We start from the raw sequence: 26,787 nt of genomic DNA on the forward strand, positions 1-26,787 counted from the left end.
TGGCAAAAACAGTTTATATCACCTGTTGCACAGAGAACCCTTCGTGCTCTCTGTACGCCGGCACAGTTACACTAGGGGCAGAGGCCACACAGAAGGGGTGAAGCTTGGGAATTAACCTGACACTTTCTCACGTGCTAGGAAACCTGGCTTTTGTTCTTCCCAAGTGAAGGTATATTTCTGAAAATCAATCATCGATCCTCATTCCAATGACTTCTTTTTCCTCTACTCATTACATTGAACCTGTGTTGGGTTCCTACCATGAGGTGGGAGGGTTTCCTTCCTGAGGTTGGGAGTGTGACCAAGATACACCCGGTCAAGACTGGAGTCAGAAATCCTTCCAATAGCAAATCTGCTCAAGTCACAGACATGCGTAAAATGATTTCCTTCCAACTGGCCTTTGGATGAAGACCAAGATCCCTGACAGCTACAGGGCTCTGTAGGACGTGGTCGTTCCAGCCCTCCAGTCTCTCCTGTAATCTCCGTCTTCTGCTGCCCTTGTGGTCTTAAATTCCTTGACCATGCTGTGTGTGCCTCTCTCTGGCCTTCCACATGCTGTTCCCTCTGGGGCACACTCTAGCAGGATGCCCCCTACTCATCCCTTTCCCCCCTTCCACTCACTAAGCACACTCTCTTCAAGCCGTAACATAGATACCCTCAGTTCCCAAGACTTGAAGAGGGTCGGCCACAAAACACGGCTCCATGGTTGTCATTGCCCTCTGTTGTTATAGCCAGTCCACCATTCCAGAGTTTGTCTTTGTGCTTAACCATCAGCAGTGATGCCTGGATGCGATCAAGTTCATTTCTTGCTGCATGTCCCCAGGGCCTCACTCACAGGTGGGGACTTAGTGGGCACAGGTGCATAAACACATATGCATACATACATGCATATATACACACACACACACATATGTACATATATATGTATGTATATATATAATAATATATGTATAGTGGAAGCCTTTTATCTTATTCAGACCTGTAGTCAGTCAGTTAAATGAAGAAGTTGGTTGAAGGAGGAAGTACAAAGATCATACACGTACCTTAACATTTTTGTTTAACACAAAACACGTATGTGTACATTTATTCACCAACCTTTGGATGTAGTGAAATGTCTTTTCCTTTGCAAATGAAGCTGTGGTTTGGAGTTTTGTGTTGTTTCTCTTGCAAACTATAATCACAATGCATTGGTCTATGATTTGCATTTTGAAAGACATTTTGCTCAAAGACATACTGCCAATCTACCTGAGTTCCAGAACCTTCTACATTATTTATTATATTATTATTATTATTATATATTATTTATTATATTATTATATCCCACTCCTGACTTTTCTGGTTGTCTTGACTACCCTTAATTTGATAGCCATTTATTTTTAGGGAACTGCTTGCATTAAGTCTTTCATGGAAATAACGTAGTTTTCATAGGGATAGCTTTCTTTTTCATAGTAAGTTTGTCAGTGTTTGCGGTATTAAATTAAATGATGTCATTATGATAAACACAGCTAGCATAAACGAGGTTAGGGACAAACTCAGTTGACTTTTGGCAAGTTTATATCCTGCCTAATGGGAGTAGAAGTGTTGGGCGTAACTTTAAACCACTTTTAAGGATGTGTGATCCAGTCAGGTTTGCTGTTGGAAAGATTACTGGCTCCAGTCTTGACAGAGTGTATCTTGGTCGCACTCCCAGCCTCAGGAAGGAACCCATCCCACCTCATGGATTTCTGAAAAGCAATCACCAATGCACACTGTGATGATTCCTTTTTCCTCTACTCATTACGCTGAGTCTGTGTTGAGTTCCTACCATGAGGTGGGATGAGCCATCTTAATGTGGATTGATGATTGCTTTCCAGAAACATGCCTTCACTTAGGAAGAACAACAGCCAGATTTCCTAGCAGGTGAGAATGCGTTGGGCTCATTTCCAAGTTCCACCCCCTCTGTGTTGTGTGCAGACAGTAGGACAGGCTCTCTGTTCTCAGAGAGGATATAACCTTTTTTTTGCCTCTTAGCTAATACGTAACTAAGACACTCATGGTGGCCGGGGTTGGAGAATTCGAATAACTGAAGGAAAACGTGATGCAAGCCACGATTGCATACATAGCTGGATTGGTTGATGGGTTAAGTACCCACCAGCTGAGCATGTTCAGGGCACCCAGGCCATCAGTTAGAATGTTTTACTCAGTAAGTGGAGACTGTTAGTGAATCTGGCTGAGTCAGGAGTGCCATTCAGGGAGAAGTCAGTTAAGAGAGTCTTCTCTCATTGTCAAGTAAATATCCCTGGGGCACCAATAACCTAGAGAGACAAAAGCATAGAGGAAAATATGGTGAAGAGTGCCCTAGCAGAGGGACGCAGAGAGTGCTAACGGAGTGGAATTGTGTATTTAGGGGAGGACCAGGTAGGGAAAGATTTTGATGTGGTACCAGTTACTGTGGAAAGTAGTGAATGAAATCTAGATTTATTTCATTGGTGGTATTGTCCCTGATTTCAAGACATAAAATATTTATTTGTATAAAATCAGAATTTTTTTCTTGTTTTACAGAGTCCTTCCCAACTAATTAGAATAAATGAGGTTTTGCTTGAATTTGTGAGGCAATGTGACTACCAGAAAGCTATTGCTAGCAATTAGAACTGCAACAGAAAATATTTCCCGTAAAGGATGTTGGAATCTTTCCCAAACGAATTCCCCCCCAAGATGTTCACTAGCTATTTCCCTCACAGGTATCAGACATGTGTCCTTGAGGAAGACATCACCCAATAGACACTCGAGTAAACAAGATAATGTGAGCCACTCCCAAATTGCTTCTTAATAAAAATTACTCCAAGGCAGGGCTTTAAGATGTATGAATAAAGGTACATTATGAGAACGCCGTAAGAACACAAAATGTTGTAAAAATGTTCCAAGAGAACAAAACAGTTCTGCTTTTGAGGTCTGTGTATCCTTTCCTGGAGACAGGCATCCAAGGGTGTGTGAGATTCAAGTAACTAGTTTTTTGGTTTTTGTTTTTGGTAAGGAATTTGTATCTATATTTCAAGTAGTTATCATAACCGACATCTGCATATTTCTCTATCCATAGAGAATTATATAGTCCTGTAGGATAAGTGGATAATCCTTTCTTCGATTGCCCTAAGACCACTTTAAAAAGGGAAAAAAATAATCCAGGGTGCACATTACAGGTAGTTTGCTGCTGAGTACAACTGCAGAGAGCTGAGGCAGAGGAATAAAAATTGACATTAAATAGAGCCAGGACATCTCAGAAAATGGAATCCCTAAAAATGAATTTTTGAACAAATGGAAAATGATGAGAAAAACCCGTAGTCCGAACCATGTCCCGTATTTGGAATAACTCCCTTAGGAAAATTCGCATTCAAATTCTGGGGCTCAGGTTCCATCTTCTAAATGTAATAGACTTTCATTCGTTTGTGGTCTCAATTTCTAATTGATCACAGATTACAGGAGTGCAGAAATGGAAACTGACATTTAAAAATCCTGAGATTTTAGTGTATAATTCTTGTTAATAGGATTTGAATTCATGCCTAATTGCATTTATGATCAATGTTCAAGTAGAGGTTGTTTTTTCATAAAAAAAAAATTTATGCCCAATTAAGCTTTACCAGGGGAAAAATACCAGGAATTTCAACTTTGCTACCATTTGTTTTTAAGGTAGCTTTTATCTGATCTAATTAAAAATCAACTGTGTCATTCTGAAAGTTTAAAGATGAATGTGCTATTTAATTTATCCTGTTTTTTTTCTTTTATGGCAGATTAAATACAAAGAAAAATTTGATAATGAAATGAAGGAAAAGAAACATCATTACAATCCTCTTGAAAGTGCTTCTTTTAGGCAAAGTCAGCTTGCCACCGCATTGGTGAGCGATGTAAGTTTTTCAATTATTTTCAGTATCTTTTGATTCTTGCTTTTTCCCAGAATCCAAGTATATTGCAATAACTTACAGTTAATCAAGATCATGTAGTTTCCAAGTAATTTTAGTTGAAAACACTGAAGCGTATTTTCCGGAAGCCTTTTTGAGAAAAATGTATTATTGTAAGTTACTATTAATGGTTACTGATTGCTATTTAGTTAATAAGTAGGAATAGTATTCTTAATAAAACTATTATATGTGATCAAGAGTAGAAATAGATTATAGAGTTTTGCAAAAAAAAAAAAGTAGTGTGTAATATCTTAAATTAGTGGTTATGACAATAGTTAACTCAGGCAATTATGGCCAGGAAATTGGGCTTCTGTAAAGTACAACCTAGTACACGATAGTTTATAATAAGGAAATTTTCAGAAATTGCACTTGTAACGGCTTATGGCTTCTTTCCTACCCCTTACATAAATGCTATGAAATACTTCTTCACAGATTTGGTTTCATCCTATGTTTTTTAAAAGTAATCAAGTTTCAGTTTACAAGAAAAGATGCCTTAAATTTTTATTAAATTAGGCAGAGTGTGAAAACAGAAACAGGGGAGAAAATGGGCCACGTTGCTATAGTTGAAGGATGCATGGGATACCTTTCCACATATCGAGATGAAGAATTGTTGAACTGTTGCTTTGTTAGATCACGTAAACCTTTCAACTCCTGCCGGATGTTAGGTATTATTTGTGTTTCTTAACTCACTTGTGTTTGTTACCAACAATTAAAATGGGTCTTGGGGCGCCTGGGTGGCACAGCGGTTAAGCGTCTGCCTTCGGCTCAGGGCGTGATCCTGGCGTTATGGGATCGAGCCCCACATCAGGCTCCTCTGCTGGGAGCCTGCTTCTTCCTCTCCCACTCCCCCTGCTTGTGTTCCCTCTCTCGCTGGCTATCTCTATCAAATAAATAAATAAAATCTTTAAAAAATAAATAAATAAAATGGGTCTTTGGGGATCACTGGGAATATCAGAATCCTTTCCTTTTCTTATTTGTTTTTAGCCTGTGTGCGTGTAAAAAATAAAGCAAATAGAGTTAGAATACACTTAAATGAACCTAGAGCATAGTGCTTGGAAGCACGAGGTTTAGAATCAGATTGCTTGGATTTGAATCCTCTTCTACCTCTTAATACTATACCTTCATCTTTCTGTGCCTCAGTTTACTCATCTGTAAAATGGAGGTACTTAAAGTACCTCTCCACTAGGGATGTTGTGGTGATTAAATACATGCTGTGTGTAAAGTGGTTAGGAAAGTGTCTGACACACAGTAAATGATCAAATATTTTCTATTAGTATTTTAGTATGATTACTAATATTATTATATTTTCAAAATGATTGGAAAAAAAGAAGGAAAAGTTCTATAAGGCAATAGGATGAAAAACACCAAAAGCCCTGAAATTGCTCCAAAGGGTAATTAAAATATGGTAGCAATTTCTAAAGAATAAAGTTGCTAATCTTTTTGTTTTGAAAAGAGAATGCCTATTAAAGTTACTTGATTCTGTGAACATCACCCTTTTAAAATAAGTAAACGATAAAAGCAATTATCAAAATATGGTCAAGTCCCCGGAAGTAACTTTTTTACTCATTCAGTAGTAAATGAGCACCATCTAGTGGCTACTTGTAAATTCGCCTGTTAATTCACCACTAAACGGTACTTTATGGTGTATTAAAAGTAATGATGGCGATAATGCAAAAGCACTTTTTCTTCTCCTAGACGGTATTTTGTTCCATGTTATTTTCATAGGTGAAGTACAAGAAAGACATCGAAAGTATGCACGAGCCAGTCTCAGATCTCCCAAACCTGTTTTTAGACCATGCTTTGAAAACCAGCAAAATGCTCAGCCGAGTAAGTGTACTGGATGGCAACTAGAGATGCCCTGTGTCTCCACGGAAACAGGATGCCTGCAGGGCTCATGAGCACACCTGCTTCCGCCCAGGGTGCCACGCCTCCCTGAATAACTAACTCACTGGAAAGTAGTGGCCCGCTTGCTTAAATCCCACCAGAGCTGTCGCTTTACAAAGGGGGTTCTTGCTAGCTCTGTAACATCTCTTGAATGCAAACTTGCTTGTTGAACAACTATGCTTCAAAGCCACGGACAGGTGTTCTTTCTGTCTTTCTTCTTCCCGATTAGATTGAAACCACTTGAAGGTCAGGCTTAAATCAAGGATCTTTTATTTTATGCAGATTAGAGCAGAGTGTCTGTATTAGGCCCCAGTAACATACAAAATTGTCTTAGTCTAATTTGTATTATCTCTGAAAATAAGTCCTATGTTACACTGACACTCTACTTTTAGTCTTGTGAGGGTTTCCACATTTTCTTTAGAACAAGTAGGGGGCACGAGTGGTTTTTTTCATGTCCTAATGAAAATATTTGCGCACATTGCCAAGTGGTCATTCCATCAGAACTCACCTCCTGGATGCTGTTTCAAACACTTAGCATGTGTGGACCCTGACTTTGCCGGTTCTCGTTACTGATGAGCCCGGCTCACCTGTGCCTCATTGTTGACATCACAAATGGCCCAGGGTGACGATGGACTGTAATTTGACCTCAATTTATTTCTGCACCTATTCTAATAATTACACGGTCACTCGCTCGCTCAAAATTATCCAGATGTATTGAATATCTGCTTTGGGCCAGGTACCATCAGATGGAAAATTATGTTGGGCAAGGAATGTGAAAATAATGGTCTTCAGAAGATATGTTTACAGTCCTGGATTTAAAAAACAAAAAAACAAAAAACAAATCTGTAGTCCAGCCCTGGTTCCCAAACTATTGAATAATGAGATACAGCTTCATTCAGGTTTAAAAATGTCTGCCTTTGGCTTTGATGCATTGAAACTTCTGTTCATTATTTTGTAATCCTCCTTTCTCCACTGATGTCATCCTTCTTGAAGTGGATTACGTGTGTAAATAATTCATACTGACGGAGATTTGAAAATTAATTAACTGACTTTTATCACAGGTCTTGGGAGGGAAAGCAGTCTGCCATTCTTCCTGTCCGTTGGGCGTGCAAGGAGGCATAAGGGGTTCTCAGGTGAAGAGATAGGCTCAGGTCTGGCACACTTCGTTCATGCTTCCTGCCGTTTCAAGGCTCATCCCCCCCACCTCTGCACACATTTCTCCGCTCCTTGAGTGTCTCTTTCAAATTCACATTTTCCCGTGATTCATAGGGAAGTTTCTAGAAGTCGGTACGTTTCTATTCTCTGAGCCTGCTGCTTTCTTCACGTTTAGTCTTTGCCAGCCTTATTTTGATCATGGAGTGGCATCTGCCCTTGACTATTCTCCATCCGTCCTCGAGCTAGATTTCCTGAGGACATGAGGACTTGTGTGCAAATAAAACTATAAAAATATCATGGTGGTAATTAAAAAATTTGGTAGCTGAAGAATACAGGCCAGTCCTAGGCAATATTTTCTTCAAGAATATTGACCCTTCTTTTATATGGTGAAAAAAATCATAGCTTAATATAAATTGTTTCTATCACTGCTTTAGCAGAGAAACTCAGCAAATATTACATTTATCGTATATACCATTTTTAAAGTTTAAATCTTCATTCAGGTGGTGTTTTCGCCTAGCTTATTGATTTTTTTTCCTCCATAGAAAAATTGTGACTGAATAATTACTTCACGGGAGGGAAAGTTTAAGACTCAAATGTGTTACACTGAGGTATCTGTTTATTAAAGTTGTATGATGATACATTGGCTGAAATTTATCATACATTAGAATTGCCCTCTTTTAAATTTTAATGTGGAGAGAATTGGAATTTTGCTGATTTATAAAGGCAACTTAATTTTCACAAAAGATTGAATAAGAAAGTGCTTAATAAACAGACATTCTGCCAAAATTAGTTGTCAGTTGGTTATAAATGGCTGTTTTTAAAAGACCTCTAAATGTCTTTGGTATAAATCACCTTTCTTTTTTTAACACATAGTGTGTCTAGCAAAATTAATCCTTTTAAGTTTGAACAGCTGTACTAATTAAAGTTTCGAAGGACCATATCCCCCTGGAAAACAGAGCTGTAGCAGATTTCAATTTCTTTTATAACTTCGCATAAATGAAAAATACGTATTGCATGTTACTCTGGTCATTCCCACTAGGAGGCAACAGAGACTATTGCATAAGGAACAGCAAGTCTTGAAAATTCTTTTGCAGATCTTCCTTCAAACAGGTTTTGTTTGTTTTTTGTTTTTTAAATAGTAGTTTCTGAAGTTCTCTGTTGCTAAAATAGATCATGGGGGACAGTATTGACCTTTCCTTAGTCTATATCCATTATAGCAGGCATAATATCCTAGGCTTTACTAATTCTGGATTTTAACTTGGTATGGAGTATATTCTAGCCTGTTACATTCAATTCATGATTATTTTATTTATGTATTATAAACTAACTTGTAAGTAAATTATAAAGTCTCCAGTATATATATATTTTTTAATTAGCAGAGGAACCAAAATTTAGAGCTTGTTCTCTTCAGTCAAGATGTACCATGGGAACATTTTCATGAGTTTCCTGGGGTGTTCTACTCTGTCACTTTATTCTGGCTAGAGTTTGGGGGATACACATCTTAGTGCTCTAATTGCTTGGAAGCGCCTTTGGGGACTGTCGCTGTGTCTCCATGGAACAGCAGTTCTCGTGTGCATCCTTCCATCCTTCCCATCCCTGGCTCTGGCCCTTCTGTTCACTCTCAGATCCCTGGAGCATCTGCTAAGACCTGAATGTCAACTCTGTTCTGCTCCCTTTCAAATGTGGCTTACCTCTCCCTACATCCTACACAGCATTGCCTTTTTCCCTGAAATCCTCACTGCCGAACGAGCAACCAGCTTTAGCTGAAGTCTCTGTAGCCTTGAGTCTTTGAGAGTTACCATTTAACTCTAGAAGTCTTTTCCAAATAGGGTGCAATAATGAAGTGTCAGGTCTCCAACGAGAGAAATTACAAAGCAATTTTTGTTTCATCGCGGCCTGTTGTATTTGGTGGCCGATGGTTGCCAGATTTGGCGTCTCTTCTAAATCCACCACTTTGTCTGTGACTCTAAATAGTAGTCTTAATCCAATTTCTTCACCTTAAAAATTCAACGGACTATACTCAGACTCCTCTGTTTCTCTCCCAGGTACCTCCTACCCTCTCTTTTTAGGAAAATTAGTTGAATTATTTCTCACTCTCTTATTTTCCTTACGACCCGTCAGTCTTCCTCAAGGCTGAGCCCTCGTGTACAACTTCTTTCCTTTCCTGCCTCGAGCTTTCCTTTGCTCTGTTCTTTCTTCTTTTCTTTCCTTCTCTTCTTGTAGATGCTATCAAATACATTTCTGTTCCAGGATAAGCTCTGGAAAAATTGCCTTTATTTTGCCCACTTTGCTTGTACACATGAGTCCTATCACTGGCTTTTCTGTTGCTGCTCCCCAGCGTCTTTTTCATTGTGTTGACAGCTAATGGTCCCCTGCTTCTGTGGGGTGCCTGACATGGACCACCTAGAGCTGCTGGTCTGTCCTGCATTGCCCGTTTCCCTCAGTGCTGGAAATCTCCAAGAGCAGCCCACTGCAATGGGACTTGATAGCTTTGCAGCTCTTGTTGGCTTGTATTTTTCAGTTTGCATTCCTAAGTATTGGTTGTTCTAATTGGTCTCTTTTATTCTGAATTTATGTTCATGTTCTCTATTTTAGCGAGAGTATAGGAAGCTTTTTGAGGAAAACAAAGGAATGTATCATTTTGACGCGGATGCTGCCGAACACCTGCACCATAAAGGCAATGCCACGCTCCAGAGTCAGGTCTGCGCCCTCCCTGTCTGGACCCCTTAACCCCTCACTGCCACGCACCTCCACCCAGAAGGTGCAGCTGCTGAACAGAACGTACCTCCTGAGAAACTGAATGTCCCTTCGGAAAATCTCAGACACTACTCTCTCTATATTACCGGGCTGGGAAAGCTAGAGCCATGCTTCAGTATAAAAGCATTTCATAAAATAAGTTACTTCACACAATTTTAAACTTATGATAGATCAATTAATTAAACAATGATCAAATCTCATGATGATTTCAGTTTTTATAGTGTGCTAATTTGTCATCTTGAGCTGTAAAATTAAGTTTCCAGGTGCAAAGTTTATTAGAATTTCTCAGATCAATTAGAAGTTGTTTTTAAAAGCTATCTTACATTAAGATTTCTTTGAACTATAAAATTCTATGCATTCCCTGAAAGAAATTAAAAAAAAAAAATCTTCCCTGCACACTTTAAAGGTGTTACCTATACATTTTCTTTATTCTGAGTTTCAGTAGTTGCAAAAGATGTCATTCCAGCATCTATTAAGATATAATTTTACATCACTCTATTAGATATATCCTGTGGAACATAAATTCCTTAATGATTTGATACCCAACTTCATTTAAAAACTAAACAAATTGGCTCTCCTTTAAGGTTTAGAAATGTGCATTTTTTTCTCTTCATATTCTTATTTTTATTTAATTTTTCCCACAAAGGTTTATCTTAGCATATGTTATTACATATCCTAGTATGTTACTATACTTCAAACACTTTCACTGATCACTTTATCATACTTCTCTGAAACAAAAATAGGCCTACAAATAGGAATTTAAAAACCTGTTACGTGTCCTGTTACCACAAAGTTCTAAGTATTGAAAAACTGCTTTTGTATTTAATCATTAAAACTGCTATTATTACACAATTTAAGAAACAATTTCAAAAGAATTATTTATATATAAGAACTTTAATGAAAATATGCTTCTGAATGAAATGAATCATGATCAAAACTTTTCTGTGAATTTAATTTTAAAAGGTATATTGCTAAGAAAAAGCCGATCACTCTGACAGCTTACATATAATTCTAGTTTCTGTTATTAGGAGATAGAAAATATCGATCATTTTATAAACTAAAATAAGATGGAAATTGGTTGTAATTGAAATAAATAATTCATGGTATGATATTATTAAATAATGTAGGATGAAACTGAAAGCAATCATATAAAAGCTCTGTGTGTGTGTGTTACCCAATATCTCTGGAAGAAGTCAGCAGTCCCAGAGAACGTTGTCTTCCCTTTGATAGAAAGAGAATCACACCTATGTTTTCTTCTTTGTTCATGATTCGAAGCCATCACAGGGATCTCTCTCTTTCTCTGTCTCTGTCTGTATGTATATATGTGTATTCCACGAGTGATACATACTAACCCCAAATATGAGATATATCTATATATCCCAGCTATTTAAATACTTCATCCAAGTCCCAGAACTACATTATTTAGTAGTTCTAAATTATTTTTATCCCTTAAATATTTTTATATATCACCTGTTGACTTTCTTTGCATGTCATTTACCACAGGGAACCCAGTGACCAAACCCAATGGCCAGAATAAAATATGATTTTTAGAAACTAGGATGATTAACTTGGGCATGTTTATTTTACTTTGCTCTATTTGTATAAGGGCTTGTGAGCTTTATGTGCTTTTTATGCTTTTTTTCAATGAAGGTTAAATACAAAGAAGAGTATGAAAAAAATAAGGGGAAATCGATGCTTGAATTTGTTGAGACACCCTCATATCAAGCTTCAAAGGAGGCTCAGAAGATGCAGAGTGAGGTGAGTCCCTTTGATTTGTTATCAACTGTTTTTTTTTTTTTTAAGTTTATTTATTTTTAAGTAATCTCTACACCCAACACGGGGCTCAAACTCACGACCTTGAGATCAAGATTCATATGCTCTCCCAACTGAGCCAGCCAGGTGCCCCTGTTGTCAACTGTTTGATGCATTTTTGATGTTTTATCATTTGAAAGGAACTAGTAAAGTAATTCAGAATGTTGAGTGGGTCTAGAAGAAAGCACACTGCCCAGGAATCCCCATCCTAGATCCAGCATCTTGTCTGGGTCATTGAGATTCTGTGTCCCTTCGTTTTTCTCACTTGGCAAACACAATTATCAGGCCACGTGAGCTCTTAACTGCCCTTTCATATTCTATGATTGTAAAGTTGAGACTTTCAGGTTGTGTCCGTGTAAAACTATGATGAGTAGAAAGAAAATGAAAAGAAAATGAAGAGCTGGTTGCTTTATTCACCTTTTATATTTCAGTGACAATAGAACTAACATGTATTAAATACTCTGTGCTAAGCAGTTTGCTAAAAGCTTTATATATGTCAGCTCATTTAATCCCCTCAAGGTAATGATGCCAGGTGGGTATATCCCTAGATTGATAATCATCCCCTGAAATTAATTGTCTTACCTGAAATTACAGATCCAGTAAATGCCAATGTTTTAGGTCCTCATCAAATCATGAGAGATTCTCTTTTCTCTGTTTCCTTATTTAGTTGATCCCCCCGCCATGGTCAACCCCCCCCAAACCAAACAGTGACATGGAAGTTTTAAAATATCAAGAGAAGAGAGCAATTAAGAATTTTTTGTGCATATGTACTTCGCGTTCTACTGAAAATGAAGCTGAATCACATCCAGATATTCCCCAAATGGTTTCGCTCTGTCCTAGTGAAATTTCTTCTGTTCTTTTTTTCCCTACGTTTTTTGGGACCAGACACCAGACACAGAAGGTTTTCTCTGCAGCCAACATCCAGATTCTGTGGGTACACCAAGTTATTACTTCAAAGGGACAGAAATAGCGGACAGCAGTATCAGCCGATTACGGCCCCACGCCAAGTGTGCTCTGTGGGCACCATCTTTTCTCTTCTCCAGTAACACCACCAAAACAGGGAGAAATGATAACTTCTGGACAATGAAACTGTCATAGGAATTTTGTAAACAGTGTATGTGCTCTTTGTTGCTATTTATGCTGCTATGTGTTTATAATTCATCTTCTCAGGGAAATGGCACTCAGACATTACCAGGGCTTGTTGAATTGTTCAAGTTGTTTAATTTTTTCTTCAAGCAAGAAAGGAGAAGATAATTACTTGTATTTTTCATATCTCATAGCTTCTTAAGCCAATTGAGAGAAGTTTGATCAAGAAATAGGTGAATATTTTGATGAAATTAGCTGTCTGTTTGAACTGAATTGGAAGAGAGGTAAATTCTGAAATAGTTCAGAAGCCCGACAACAACCTACATTTAATGGGATAACTTGCGGGACTACCTTTGTCTTAGTTTGTGCTGCTGTTACCCAAGTACAACAGACTGGGCAGCTTAAACAACAGAAATTGATTTCTTATAGTTCTGGAGGCCTGGAAGTCTGAGCTCAGAGTGCCAGCAGGTCAGGGTTCTGGTGAGACCGTCTTCAGGGTGCCTTCTCGCTGTGTCCTCACGTGGCGGAGAGCAGAGAGAGGAAGGAAGCTTTCTCCTAAAGTGTTTGGGGCACGGACCCCATCATGAGGGCTCCACCCTCATGACCTCATCTATCCTAATCGCTTTCCAAAGGCCCCACCTCCAAATGCATCCATCACATTGAGGGTAGCCTGGAGTTTCCACGTATAAATTTTGGGGTGACACAGACATTCCGTCCATTATCACCTTTTCTGCGTTTCGGGAATAATATGTAAAGTACTGCACTGTTACCAGGTGGGGAAGCTGGAAGGCAACCTCTGGGTTGAGCCTCCGGGGTCAGCCGCCAGAGCCTGTGGCCTGTGTCGTTCGCAACCCGCTCTCCTCCTGGTCCCCCAGCTGTCACTGATAGTCATGCCTCGTCCTTTAAGGAGAAGACCAGCACCGTCAGACGGGGCTTTCTTGCTCTTCCCGTCAGCCCCAGGCTATTGTTATTTGCGTGTTTGAGCTACATCTTCACATCTTACTCACAGAGGGAAATGTTCCCCTGTTTTCCTCTCTTTGATCTTCTCTGTACTTTTTCTTCTGAAGACCCCCTTCTCCCTCCCCTTCTTTCTCACCGTGGCTATAGTACTTAAACCCTCTGTGGACAAGTCTCAGGGAGGGCACCTCTCGGGAAGGCACATCCCCACGCTGCTTCCTCAAGAGGTCCTTCGTGAGTCCGCCAGTGGAGGCTGGGAATTGTATTTAGCAAGATCCCAGAAGCTTCTGATGTCGGTGGTGCCGTGACCATCCTTCGAGAAACAGGGACTCATTGAAGAAAACAGTAGTCCTCTAACTTAAAGTCATAAAAACCAGATGGATTGAAAAACAGCAACAACAAAATATATAGATAATCTGCTTCTCAGGGAGTCATGGGCAAAGTAAACCAAGCTGTTTTTCTTTACATGAAATGGTCAGTTGATTTTTTTTTTTCTATTGGGGATGGACCTTCGAAAGAGAAAGATTCCCTAAGTACAAATTTCATGCTACAGATGACAGAGACAGAAAAAGTGCTATTGTTTCTACGTAGGCATGTTTCCTTGTGCCGATCTTGGAAATCTGATAACTAGTGTTTCGCTTTTACCATTGCTATGGTTACATAGCACAAAAGAAAATAAAGTATTAACAACCGAAAACAAAAACAAAAATAAACCCCAATTCAGTCAAATGAACTGATCAATTCCTTCTGGTTGGCTGTTTGACACCAAGTGCAAACAGCTTTAGTAATACTTTTATTATATGCTATGGAATTGACTTACTCGGGGCTACGTGGGCCTTTTGTTAATACTGGCTTTCAATTTTTGCTATTCTGATTTCTGGTGTTGTCGCTAGGGGGAAATTATCCTTTGCAGAGCCTGAGACATGTTTTCCCTTTAATTATAGCCAGTGGCTATTAGATTTTTAGGCTCAGCATTTGTAAGTCTGCTCAGCAGGGCTTGAGGAGAGAGAAATCTTTCAATAGAAAATATCTTGGGACCAAATTTATACTCTGAAGACTAGAAACATAAAATATCTAAAAATCTTAGTTAGACCAAAGTTGATGTGAAGGATACCTTTAAATAGAGGATCAATGTGGGGCGCGTGGGTGGCTCAGTTGTTAAGCGTCTGCCTTCGGCTCAGGGTGTGATCCCAGAGTCCTGGGATCGAGCCCCACATCAGGCTCCTCTGCTGGGAGCCTGCTTCTTCCTCTCCCACTCCCCCTGCCTGTGTTCCCTCTCTCGCTGGCTCTCTCTCTCTCTATCAAATAAATAAATAAATAAAATCTTAAAAAATAAAAAGGCTATAAATAGAGGATCAATGAAGTGGACCCAAAGGGAACCATCTGGCTTCTAGATGGTTCTTATTCCTAAGAGGGAAGCTTGACAAGGAGCATCTTAAGCCTTCTCTGGGTAAAGCAGAGTGTTCATGACGTTGGGGCTGGTCACTCATGTTTCTGTGATAGCCTATAATTATGCTTCTCTCACTTTTCTTCGAATGCCAGATATAGGTTTAATCAGTGTGTTTTCTAGAAGAAATCTTTAAATCTGGCTTTTTCTTTGTCTTCTGTTTCATAAAAAGCATACCGAAGGTTTTTTTGTTTTTTTTTCCCCTTAGTCATGTATTGGCCAGTTCCAGTCATAATCAACTTTCCTTAATGACTTATTTCAGTAAAATGTTTTTCAGAGGAGAAGGGCTTTTTGAAGTGAATTATCTGAAATAAATAAATATACCCAAATTTCTATTTTTGCTTTTTTAAAAAAGATATTTTTGGCCTGGAAATGCCCTAGATTCAGCCTTATAACCATATAATTTCAATTAGTTCCACATAAAGAAGAGGGCGATTTCTCATTGTTCTTTGGGAATATCTATAGTTCCTCTAACTTGGAATGTTCTCAGTGCAACTTCTTAATCACTTTGTTAAATTTTGGTTTTTCCAGGACATCTGTGTGACCTTTTGTGTGTGTGTGTGTGTGTGTGTGTGTGTGTGTGACTCTCCATAGATCATTTTTAAATAGTTGCATGTGACGTAAATGTAGGAGAGACGACAACAAGCCTCTCTTTTCATCCCTCATGGTTTGGGAGAATTTCTTTATACAATTACTTATCTTTGTAATTCATATATTATGAACCTGGAAATGGCCTTTCGTTTTGCATTAATAACAATCTCATGCAGAATTTATTTTTGTCATCTTTGTGATGCAATTTGAATAAAATACTTAGCTGGTAATATATAGGCTTTTGTGCTTCTGGTAAATATTTTACATGCATGGAGATCTTTGTCATTTAGAAGGACTGTTTCTACAGTCCTAAAGTGCGAGTAACCATTGGTTTTCAAATCCATAGTTCCAATGTTGGAATTGAGGGAATCTTAGCCAAAGGGTGGCCGAGAATGTCAAAAGGGCAGGTGAGGGTATGAATGTCCGCCTGCTACAATCACTGTCTGCATTCCCCTTTCCGTTCCTTGTTGTGAACTCCTACCTAGAGAACAATTTATCAGGTGGAAGATAAGACTCCTCCCAGTGTAACTTAATTCACAGATGATAGAGAAATAGTCTCAGTGCCCAAATCATTAAAGGAAAATGTATTTCAGCCTCCATTACATTTTAGAGATGGTCTTTGCCATGTTCACAAAAGGCTAACAGTGAAAGGGGTGATGAGAATATCAACATTTATGCTGCTGTGCTTTGAATGGCCTTCTATGCAGCCAGATTGTCTTCCGGTGGTTGGATCCACTCCCTTTAGAACGAACCAGTCCGGTGATTCTCAAATAACCAACTTTACTGGCTTTCTTCTCCAATTGGGCTGGCATCAAACAATGACAGACTAGTAAGGTGTTAAGCAGCCTCACCCCTCTGAGTGCTTTCCCACAGGCAGCTGGTACTTGACGATTTTGCTTTTGTTTGGTAGAATTCTAAAATTTATGGTCAAGTTGGAGTGATTTTCTTGTGGCTATGAAGACTCCAAGGTGGTAGAATTATGTAAAAACCTCGGTTTTGTTCGGGGAACTCTTGTTTTAATACCTTTCCAACAGTGGCTCGTGTTTTCTAAGTTTCAAATTATGTGCTCTTATTTAACAGAAAGTTTACAGAGAAGATTTTGAGAAGGAGATTAAAGGAAGGTCATCACTGGATTTAGACAAGACTCCAGAATTTTTACATGTAAAGTACATCACCAACCTTCTGAAAGAGGTAGGATCTTGCGATTTACTATTAAATATTGTGAAAGAAAACTAAAGAAATAACCCAGGAAATATTTATTCCAAATTCCCTACTAACTGTTTGAGATGTTAATCCATTCTTCTTTCTCCCACTTTGACCTTTATTAACAGAGTTTTTCATTTTCATTAAAAACAGGGAAGTGTGTGTTAATATTTCCATTTAAAGTTGGGGGAAGAAATCACCTAGAATTTCTGGAAAAACTTGAAAAATATTCTGATTTTGTGTTTGTATCTCAACAGCTCTATAAATAGTTTTATAACAGTTTTTTTTTAAATTTTGAATATGGATGAGGCAAACTTAATTCTTTCAAATTTAGTTATTTAAAAATGCATTTTAGAACCAGCTTTTTCTGCAACTCCTCTCCTTTCTGCAGCATTCTCAGAACATCTGATATCAGAAATGAGAGCCTCAAATGTGAAGGTTTGGATAAATGACACATTATTTGTGAGTGGATTGTGTTCGAAGGGGGCAAATATTTAGCATAGAGACATAGGAACACATGTTGATTTTTCATTTTACTCTCAGCAGGATTCCCCTCCCCTCCCCCCCCAAATTGGTGCATTTCAGCTCACAACTAATGTATTACATCTGTTGAACATTAAGGTCTTCAAACCGAACAATTAAAAATATCATACTCATGGTCCATCCCTTTAAAAGTTTCTTTTTGTTTTTGTTTTTTAACGGCCGAAAAGTAACTCGGAGCTCTTCCACCTCCCTGCTTAAATAGAGTCTCTTTACATTAAGGGGAAATATTAGAGAACGCCGCTTCACCCTGAATTTTGAACTGAAGAAAACTGTTCCTGAAAGAAATATCTTAAATCAGTAAAATAAGTTCGAGTACAATTCTGCACACGAACTTCGTTAATATCTGAATGCCACCTGGCCTTTACTGTTTAACTGCTTTTAGAAATTTAATGTGCTTCGCCGTTGTAATGTATGTTGGGCTGAAATAGGTATATAATTTATGGAAGAGTGCTTTTGCTATCCTACCTTTTCTCAGTCCTAGTTCCTCTCAAATTTTTTGAAGTCGAAGCCTAGTCAAATGGCAACTTCCTACTATTGTCTTCCCTTTAAAAAATAAGCACTGTTTATATGAAAATCTTAAAGGGGGAGCTCTTTATCATTTACATACAAATGACAATGTTAAATCTATTTTAAGGTCCATAAATGACTTCAATATACATGCCATTCATTGACTTTCTCTTTTATTTCTCTTTTTGAAAGAATCTTATTTTAGATGTGTTGATTCAGAATGTATGCATCAGGATAGTAAAAGGCCCATAAGACTATGATTAAAAATCTTTTAATTCAGTTATAGAGAGGTCTAATTTTAAAAAAGGAACTCTCAGTGACTTCATGAAATTATAACTTTTCTTTCTAAGTATATGCATTTAGCTTTCAATTGTCTTTGCATTTTTTACTTTATTATGGTTTTTACATTTATATTGCCGTTCAGAATATTCAGAGTATTGTTTTATACTTTCATTTCACTTGATTCCCCCAATTGCCCTTTGACATTGGTAGAGTAAGTATTTTTATTTTCATTTTGCCTGTGCGTGTGGAAATCAAGGCTCAGTTACTTAAAGTCTTTTGAAGGTCACATGACCGAATAAGTGCAAGAATTCCAACTTTCATCCAGGTCATTTGACTCCAGAGCTCTTTCCAAAATTACATTCAGGTCATTACGATGTCTTGTAGGCTATTAGTTAAGCAGAGGACTAGCTAATTTAATTATACTGGACAAAGAGAAAATAACATCAAATGAACCCTAGAATTTACTGGAACATGACTTCTTATTAAAGGAAACCTCATCTTTTATCTGGCAAGTTAGTCTTAAGTACAACTCAGTTGAATTGAATCAAGATATATACTGTTTCCATAATGCATTTAGTAGGAAAAAAAAGAAATTCATTAGCAGAACAAAAACCCCAAGTTATATGTAAGTATTAGTGGAGACATTTGGATCTACTTAAAATATAATATTAAAATAGATGACATTCAAACTATGTATTATCAATCTGTAGGAAATTATTTGGTTTTACGAATCTGAATAAAGTGGAATATTTTTAAAACTTTGGTTACATCCATCCTTTTGATTTTGTAATTTTCAATTCTTTTTCAACTATGATCTTCGGTGATTCATATTTTATAGACAGCTTTCAAAGAAATACTTCAAATAATTAATAAGAAGCATCCATTCCTAAGATCTTCCTCACCACTTAAAAGGAAGACATCTTTTTAAAATATGGTACCAATATGGTACCAAAATATACTGGAAGACAGGATGAAAGGGAAAATCCTGATAAAATTGGAAGCCACTCTAAACATGACTAAAAGAGAAAATAGGGTCTCTGTAGAAAATGAGGAGCATAAGTATTCAGGAGCCTGATTTATTCCTCTCTAGAAATATTTTCTCCTTTCTGTGGTCTCTAGAAAACACGTGACAGGGTATATCAGTTAAACAGTGTCCCAGGAAATTTTGAACTGTAATGTTCTTGTCTCATAGAAAGAATATAAAAAAGACTTGGAAAATGAAATAAGAGGCAAAGGAATGGAAGTTAACTCCGACGTTCTTGATATTCAAAGAGCCAAACGTGCATCCGAAATGGCTAGTGAGGTGAGTATATTTATTTAGCAACTGAGAATGTATGACTTTTCAGCTGACTTCATTGTCCGTAAACCTTTCTCAAAGTTTTATATACATTCCATAACTTCTATGTGCAAGATGATGATAAGTAGCTATGTCCTAGGAGTCATTTCCCAGCCAAGGAATTAAAGAAAAATAACAATAATATTTTAAAAAAAGATGTCCACCATCTCCTTTCCATGTGGTATGAGAAAAATGACCCTTTCCCCCCTTTTAGAGAAAAATATATAATAAACCAGAATAACTGTAGGAGATTCAACTTGGGTTTTTAAGGAAGTGAAAGGCACTGGACTGGGAACATGTGTAGTGGAACTCCATCTGTCACTGCAGTGCGGTTCACACGCTCTCCTGCTCTCCACCCAACAGAGCCCCCCAGCCCTTGCCTTGCTACTCAATGAGCCCACATAAAGCTCTTTATGAAGTGAGAGGGACTGTTGCTCACTTTACATGGAATTTGTGGGAAGGAATGAAATGCCTCTGAAGTGCTGTCAGTCCTTTCATCCTTGTGTAATGTCATTACTTTGGTATCACATAATGGCTCTGTGCTTTGAGGAGAATCTAGCTGAATTGAGCAATGAGAAATTTAAAATCGTGTCCCCATAGGTTCCTAAACTGAGGTGATGGTGGGGATGGTGACCCTATTAGTCAGGCTGCAAATGATAGGAACCCAACTCAAACTGGGTGAAACAACAAAGGGAATGTTTTGGCTTATGAATAGAGAAGTCCAGAGTCAGGTTTCCTTCTGGTTGGAGTTCAAATGATGTATCTCTTCCTTCTTTCTCAGTTCTCTTGTCTTCTCTAATGCTTCAGGCTTGGGAGGTTATCTCCAAGTGATGGCTCCTCCTAACAGTAGAATAACTCCTATCTATGCCAGAAATCCCAATGGGAAGTGAGCCTCTGTTTCTTAGAGTTACAGTTAAGGTCTAGGGTTGAATCTCACTGGATCGACTTCTGTCCTGTGTCCACACCCGCCCTAATCATTGTGTCTGGGGCCAGATGAGTGTAATGTGCTGATGATCTGGTATGGTTCTCAGGCTCACACATTTGTTCAGTTAACTTCTTTGGTAGTTTAATTGCATTTAAGTATAAAACATTTAAGGGGCGCCTGGGTGGCTTGGTCAGTTAAGTGTCTACTTTCAGCTCAGGTCATGATCCTGGGGTCCTGGGATCAAGCCCCATATCAGGCTCCCTGCTCAGCAGGGAACCTGCTTCTCCCTCTCCCTGATCTCTGCTTATGCTCTCTCTCTCTCAATCTCAAATAAATAAATAAATAAATAAACAAATAAATCTTTAAAAAACAATTCAAAATTGTTATGTGTTTTAAAAAAATTTACAATCATCTTTGGCCATATCTGTGTTCTTTAAATAAATTTAAACTTTAAAAGCCACTATGATGTCTTTGGCTAATACTGTCATCACATATTTTTAAGTTAGTAATTCTGTACAGATCGTTCTGTTATGGTGACATGTGCCGTCCACATTCAGAGTTAGATCTTGTACTCACTTGTCAGTAATACTTGGAAAAATTATGTTAGACCCTCAATGACAGCGTCCATCTAGATACAGTTGAGTGGCACGATGGCGGCAGGAGCAGCAGTAAATCAGCCTTAGCCTACGAGTATAGGAGTAAAAGACCAAAAGAAGCTATCGGTTATTGCACACCTACTATGTGCTGAGCACTGTGTTATATGCTGTCTCGTTGTTCCTCAGAGGGCTCCTGCATGGGGGAATTATTACCCCCATTTTGCTGATGAGCAAACCGGAAACGTTAAACATTCCAAGTGTCACATGGCAATTGAGTGCTCTGGCCTCCAAGTCAGCCTTCTTTCTACAACAGCAGCTCATTGAAACCTGCCTCCCTATCCTCCAGCCCTAACACAGGTGTCAGTGAAGATTCTCACCACGTATAGTAAAAAGCTTCAGAGTTTCGTATACCCCTCTTCAGTAAGAATAGTGATACAGTTCTAAGCAGTTCAGAAAATTTATTTCTAGGTGATCATTTCATAGTACAAAGTGAAATGTGTTTTCTTCTTCTTTTTCTTTTTAAATATGTTCATCCATTTTATTGTATCATCGATTACAGATACAGGTTTGTCCTCAGAGTGTCTGAATATTATAAAATGTTGCTTTTTTTTTTTTTTTTTTTTTTACAGAAAGAATACAAGAAAGACCTGGAGTCAAAAATTAAAGGGAAGGGAATGCAAGTTGGCACCGACACCCTCGAAATACAACATGCCAAAAAAGCTTCAGAGATAGCTAGTCAGGTTAGTCGAGTGAATGGTGCAGAGGCCTTAAAACCTATATTTCGGAACTTCACAAATCTTATTAACGACCTGATTAGTACGTGGAATCCCCCAGAGCTTTGTGACTAGTTTAAAAGTTTGGAATGGAGACCATTCTAAATCAGCATGCTTATTTGAAAATTTATAGTTTCTGCTTTACTCATTTCCTTTAAAAATATCAAAGAAAACTAAGGGGAAGACATTTTAATAGAACACACACACCCCCTTTCTTACCTTATCTTTGTAATACAACAAATTTCACATTCATCTGGGCTACGGTAAAAATTCTCATACTATGTTTTCTTTAAGGATAGGTCGTGTACTGCTCCGCGTATCTGTGTTTCCAACTTTCTGAACAGACCTTGAAAATCACATATTGAAACTCTAACATGACAGTGATAACCATTTCTGTATGATTTGGTTGCACGTTCTCAAAATACCCCATTGACCTCATCACCATGCCGGAAATTCCTACTGGGTTAGCATTTTGGATTGAAGTGTTCTATATCCTGAATGACTGTGTTCTTTCATCTAATATTTTCCTCTTCATGTAATGCGTGTAACGACAGGATATTAATTTAGAAGTTTTGGCTTAGATGCTATGATATTATAGATAGCAGATAACAACGTTGTAGGAGTCAGACCATATGTGTATGTTTTTGAAGGAAATACCCCAGAACCAGTTCCTACCTCTTGAACTCCTCCAGTAATTTTGAGAATATAAAAGTGTCACTGAAATAGAGAGTATTTAGGAAGAGGTGATTTTGTGAGAAACATTTTTTTAAAAAGATTTTTATTTATTTATTTGAGATAGAGCTAGTGAGAGAGAGATCACGAGCAGGGGGGAAGAGTAGAGGGAGAAGCAGACTCCCCAGTGAGCAGGGACCCCAATGTGGAATTCCATCCCAGGGTCCTGGGATCATGACCTGAGCCGAAGGCAGACACTTCACTGACTGAGCCACCCAGGCGCCCTGCGAGAAACATTTGTAAAGAGAATGTTGGGGTGCAGGTTAAGGAGTGCTGCCCACTTACCTCAAGGCTGGTTGGGGGACGTTTCAGTGGGGCTACTCTGGGAGCTGTACTGTCACCCTTGCAGTTAGGAAGAGCTAGGTCAGGACTGACCCCCCAGGAAGTCTGGAGGGTGAGGGGGAGCTGATTAACTGCCCAGAGAGTCGCTGCTGTGTTGGGATCTGCTTACATTCCAGCATACTTTTTTTTTTTTTTTTTTAAAGATTTTATTTATTTATTTGACTGAGATAGAGACAGCCAGCGAGACAGGGAACACAAGCAGGGGGAGTGGGAGAGGAAGAAGCAGACTCATAGCGGAAGAGCCTGATATGGGGCTCGATCCCACAACGCTGGGATCACGCCCTGAGCCGAAGGCAGGCGCTTAACCGCTGTGCCACCCAGGCGCCCCGGGGATCTGCTTACATTCCTAGGGTTAGGGACTGGCCAGCGGAATGCAATGGTCATAATTGGTTTGGACAAAGAATCTGGGGATGGCATAGGAGTCTTGGCCAAGAGGGATTTTGGTTAGAAATGGCAGAGCTGGGGGGTTGGGGAATGCGTGCTGAACAGGCACTTGAAAACCTCCTTTCGCTTGACCCCTCCTTCCATTCTCCTCTGGAAATATAGCCATTGTTGCAAATTTGTTGTAGAGCCTTCTGGGTCTATTTTTATGTGTATGTAGATAAACATAACACTTATGTACACATGGACTTAAAAAGCCTTACAAACCATGTATCTTCTTCTGTGCTTGGTTTTTTCACTTAATATGACGGACCCTTTTCCATGTTCTTTCATAAAGTTCTATCTCATTCTTATAGAAAAATTAAGTATTTCATAACATGGATGTGAATACGCAGCCATTTACCTTTTGATGTCTCATAGGCATTACCACATGTAAATGACAATAAAATGTAATAACAGGATCTCAGTATTACCCACCCAAACCAGAATGCTTCATTTTTCCCCAGATCTGATTTTCTTTTCCACTCCCTTCTCAGCAAATGGCATCAGTGAGATCTCAGAAGTCACTTGGATTCCTCTTGTCGGCAACTTTTGTTGACTCTGCCCCCCAAATTTTTTTTAAGTCCATCTACTTCTCTCCACCCCAGTCCAAGCTACTGTGTCTGTCACCTGGATCCCTGCAATGGCTTCTAACCAGAATTCTGCTTCCATTATTGTCCTCTTCATATCCGTCCTCTACCCAACAGCCAGAGCCATCCTTGAAGAATTAAATTAAATTATGTTACTCTCACTATCAGAACTCTCCAGTGGTTTCCAGTCATGTCCAGTATAAATGCCCCACTCCTTGCTCCTGCATTCAGAGCCCCCCTCGTGCCGTTCTCATCTTTTTCCCCTCTTCCCTCGTTCATTATGATTATGCTCCAGCTGCACAGACTTGAGGCTCTGCACAGCTGTATTGTCTTCTGGAAAGTCCTTCCCCTGGTCTTTGCAGTTTGTTCTTTCTGGTTATTCATTTCTTAGATTTAATGGTACTTTTTAATGGTGGCCTCCTTGGGCTTCCAAGTAACTATCCACAAACTATTAAATCACTACTTACAATTTTCTGAAATGTTTCTCATTATTAGGAGGGGGCAACACCCCGTGTTATTCAAGGTACTGGGTTGGAGTAAGGTGGTTGGGAGTGATGGATTCGAGGCTGGAGAAATAAAAAAAAATCAAAATCATCCTCATGGGCCTGAGAGTTGAAGCCAAAAGAAGGCACCCTTTCCCTGGAGAAAACAATGTGGAAATAATATAAATTTTGTTTTGCATACTTTTACCTAAGAGCGGGCTTCTAAGACATATTCCTTTCATGAAATATTGGAATGTCATGTCTTTCCTTAGAATGGTATAGATTTGTTTTATTCAACGATATGCTGCTTTCGATTTCTGTGTGTACCTTAGGACTGTATACCAGTTCTTGAGAAGCTAGGAGAAAGAAAGGCCTAGGGGAGTCAGCTGTCCTATGGTTATATGTACATCATGATTACAGCCATGCTATTATCTTTGCAATCCAAAGATATCATTGGCATGTCATCCTAGCCATGTCCCATTTTGCCCAGTTGATAGGCTCTCCTATCCATTTCAATCAAACTTTGGGACTTTGCTATAGTTCAAGGCTTAACTTTTCAAGAAATTAATGTGGTATATATTGTTATGTGACTCACTCCCAATAGTTAAACCCTCCAGAAACTATGGAATTGACCATGTGACTTTTTTTAGCCAATAGGACATTAGCCAACCTGACTTAGGCAGAGCCTCTAAAACTCTTGTCATTGGGGCTTGCCTTCTTGGAATATAAGTGCCATGATGTTGTTTTAAGCCTTCAAAGTTTTAGGGTGCTTTGTTATGTATTAGGATGTAAATGATGTAACTAGTGTCCTATGTAGTCTATTTATGTGCTTGAGAGTGCTTTTAGATTTGAACATTCCTATTGCAAAATTAAATGACCTAGTTCTACCCTGGGACCTTGGTGGCTGTCTATGATCAGTGCCTCACTTTCTACATACATTGTCTTTCATATGAAGTGCTTTGTTTGGGGGCTTTCAAGAGGCTTACTAGAATTTTTTTTTTCTGTAGACATAGTAATAATGGTATATTATGATTTTGAAAGTTAAATGCTATTACTTAAACTGTATTCAGAAAAGTGAAACTGATACTCTAAGTAGTGAAAATAAACAGAGTTATGAGTAGAAGATAGGAAAAGATATACTATTTCTCTGAGATTGAGATCTTTGTTTATACCTTTTAAAATTTAGGGTATCACAATTAAGCAAGCCAACATTTATGCCATTGCAGGGAATCTACAAATCTAGGTTATGTCACATCTAGAGTATGTCAACATAATAGGAAATAACTGTTTTAGAAGAAATGAAATTAGATACAGTCAATAGTTTTTTTTTCTTGTAATAAAATTTTTCATTAAAGAATATATACGCAGTGAAAAGTGTACAATTTAAGTGTAGAGCTCGCTCAATTTTTTATAATCAGTTTTAAAATGTGACAAGTCTCTGAGACATGTTGTGTCTGGGTAATTATGACTATTTTGTAAGTAACACGTAATTCAATTCAGGCTGCTCAAAACAAGCAGATAATTTATTGTTCTTAGAACCAAACAGTAGAGGAAGCCCTAGGCTCGGCTTGCTCTGGGGCTCAGACAATGTGATTGAGTTTCGGTTTCTATCTTCAGTTCTCAGGCAGGCTTTTTTCTGTTTGCAAAGAGGCTCTTAGCAGCTCCTGGGGCTCCTTCCTTCTCCATCCACATCTAGAAGCAGAGGGAAAGCTTCTTGATAGCTTGTGTGGAAAAATAATCACACTCATCCCTGGAGAAATCTTGAAGGGCCAGGGATGGGTATAATGGTTTATGTGAGCCCAGCAGGACCCATGGACTTGGGCCAGTCTCACCCAAGCTGAATGATCTAGCATGGGGGAGCTGTGAGTTGCCCAGTGGCAAATCAGGGAGCAAATAGGGGATGGGGGGAAGAGTGGTTGGATTCCAAGGAAGAAACCAGCAATAATTATTCACTACAGAGCAAAACGTGACAGTTTTACAATTATATCTTACTGATATTCATCAAATGAATTATACATTAACCAATAATTGATCAATTTTATTGTATTGAAATAGAAAAACTTCCTCCTTGGTTAGCTGTGCTTTCTTTCTTAATTCAGGTTAGTAGACAGAAGCCTTCTGATTACTTGTGAATAAGTCACTCCAAGCCATGTTCCTCCCACGAGTTTTAAAACTCTTCCTAGTTTTATAGAAATAAGAGAAATAAGAGTCCAAAGCCATGATCCTGCTGTGAAAATGACATCACAGTTGTCCACAGTTTTTTACATTCTTGTGGAGCCCTCATTGCATGTTTTGTTTTCTCCAGAAAGACTATAAGAGAGATCTGGAGACTGAAATAAAAGGGAAGGGCATGCAAGTGGGCCCAGACACTCCTGATATCCAGAGAGCCAAGAAAGCATCGGAAATGGCCAGCCAGGTGAGAAACCCGCGGGACACAA

The 26,787-nt window shown here is 38.6% G+C and overlaps 1 protein-coding gene across 6 annotated transcripts in view; it reads left to right on the plus strand.

Annotated features, from left to right (window-relative positions):
• NEBL (nebulette) overlaps positions 1–26,787 on the plus strand; it is a 336,480-nt gene that overhangs the window by 260,635 nt on the left and 49,058 nt on the right. For 4 of the 6 annotated variants that reach the window (XM_057304697.1, XM_026478970.4, XM_057304696.1 and 1 more), the window contains 8 exons: positions 3,762–3,875; positions 5,655–5,756; positions 9,564–9,668; positions 11,376–11,483; positions 16,699–16,809; positions 19,346–19,456; positions 21,640–21,750; positions 26,655–26,765. The exons of the other annotated variants lie outside the window; for them this stretch is intronic. In XM_057304697.1, coding sequence (XP_057160680.1) covers positions 3,762–3,875; positions 5,655–5,756; positions 9,564–9,668; positions 11,376–11,483; positions 16,699–16,809; positions 19,346–19,456; positions 21,640–21,750; positions 26,655–26,765 — 873 coding nt within the window. The remainder of the gene's footprint in view (positions 1–3,761; positions 3,876–5,654; positions 5,757–9,563; positions 9,669–11,375; positions 11,484–16,698; positions 16,810–19,345; positions 19,457–21,639; positions 21,751–26,654; positions 26,766–26,787) is intronic. 6 annotated transcript variants of the gene reach the window in all.

This window comes from Ursus arctos, unplaced genomic scaffold (genome assembly GCF_023065955.2).
Source record: "Ursus arctos isolate Adak ecotype North America unplaced genomic scaffold, UrsArc2.0 scaffold_30, whole genome shotgun sequence".
Lineage (NCBI taxonomy): Eukaryota > Metazoa > Chordata > Mammalia > Carnivora > Ursidae > Ursus > Ursus arctos.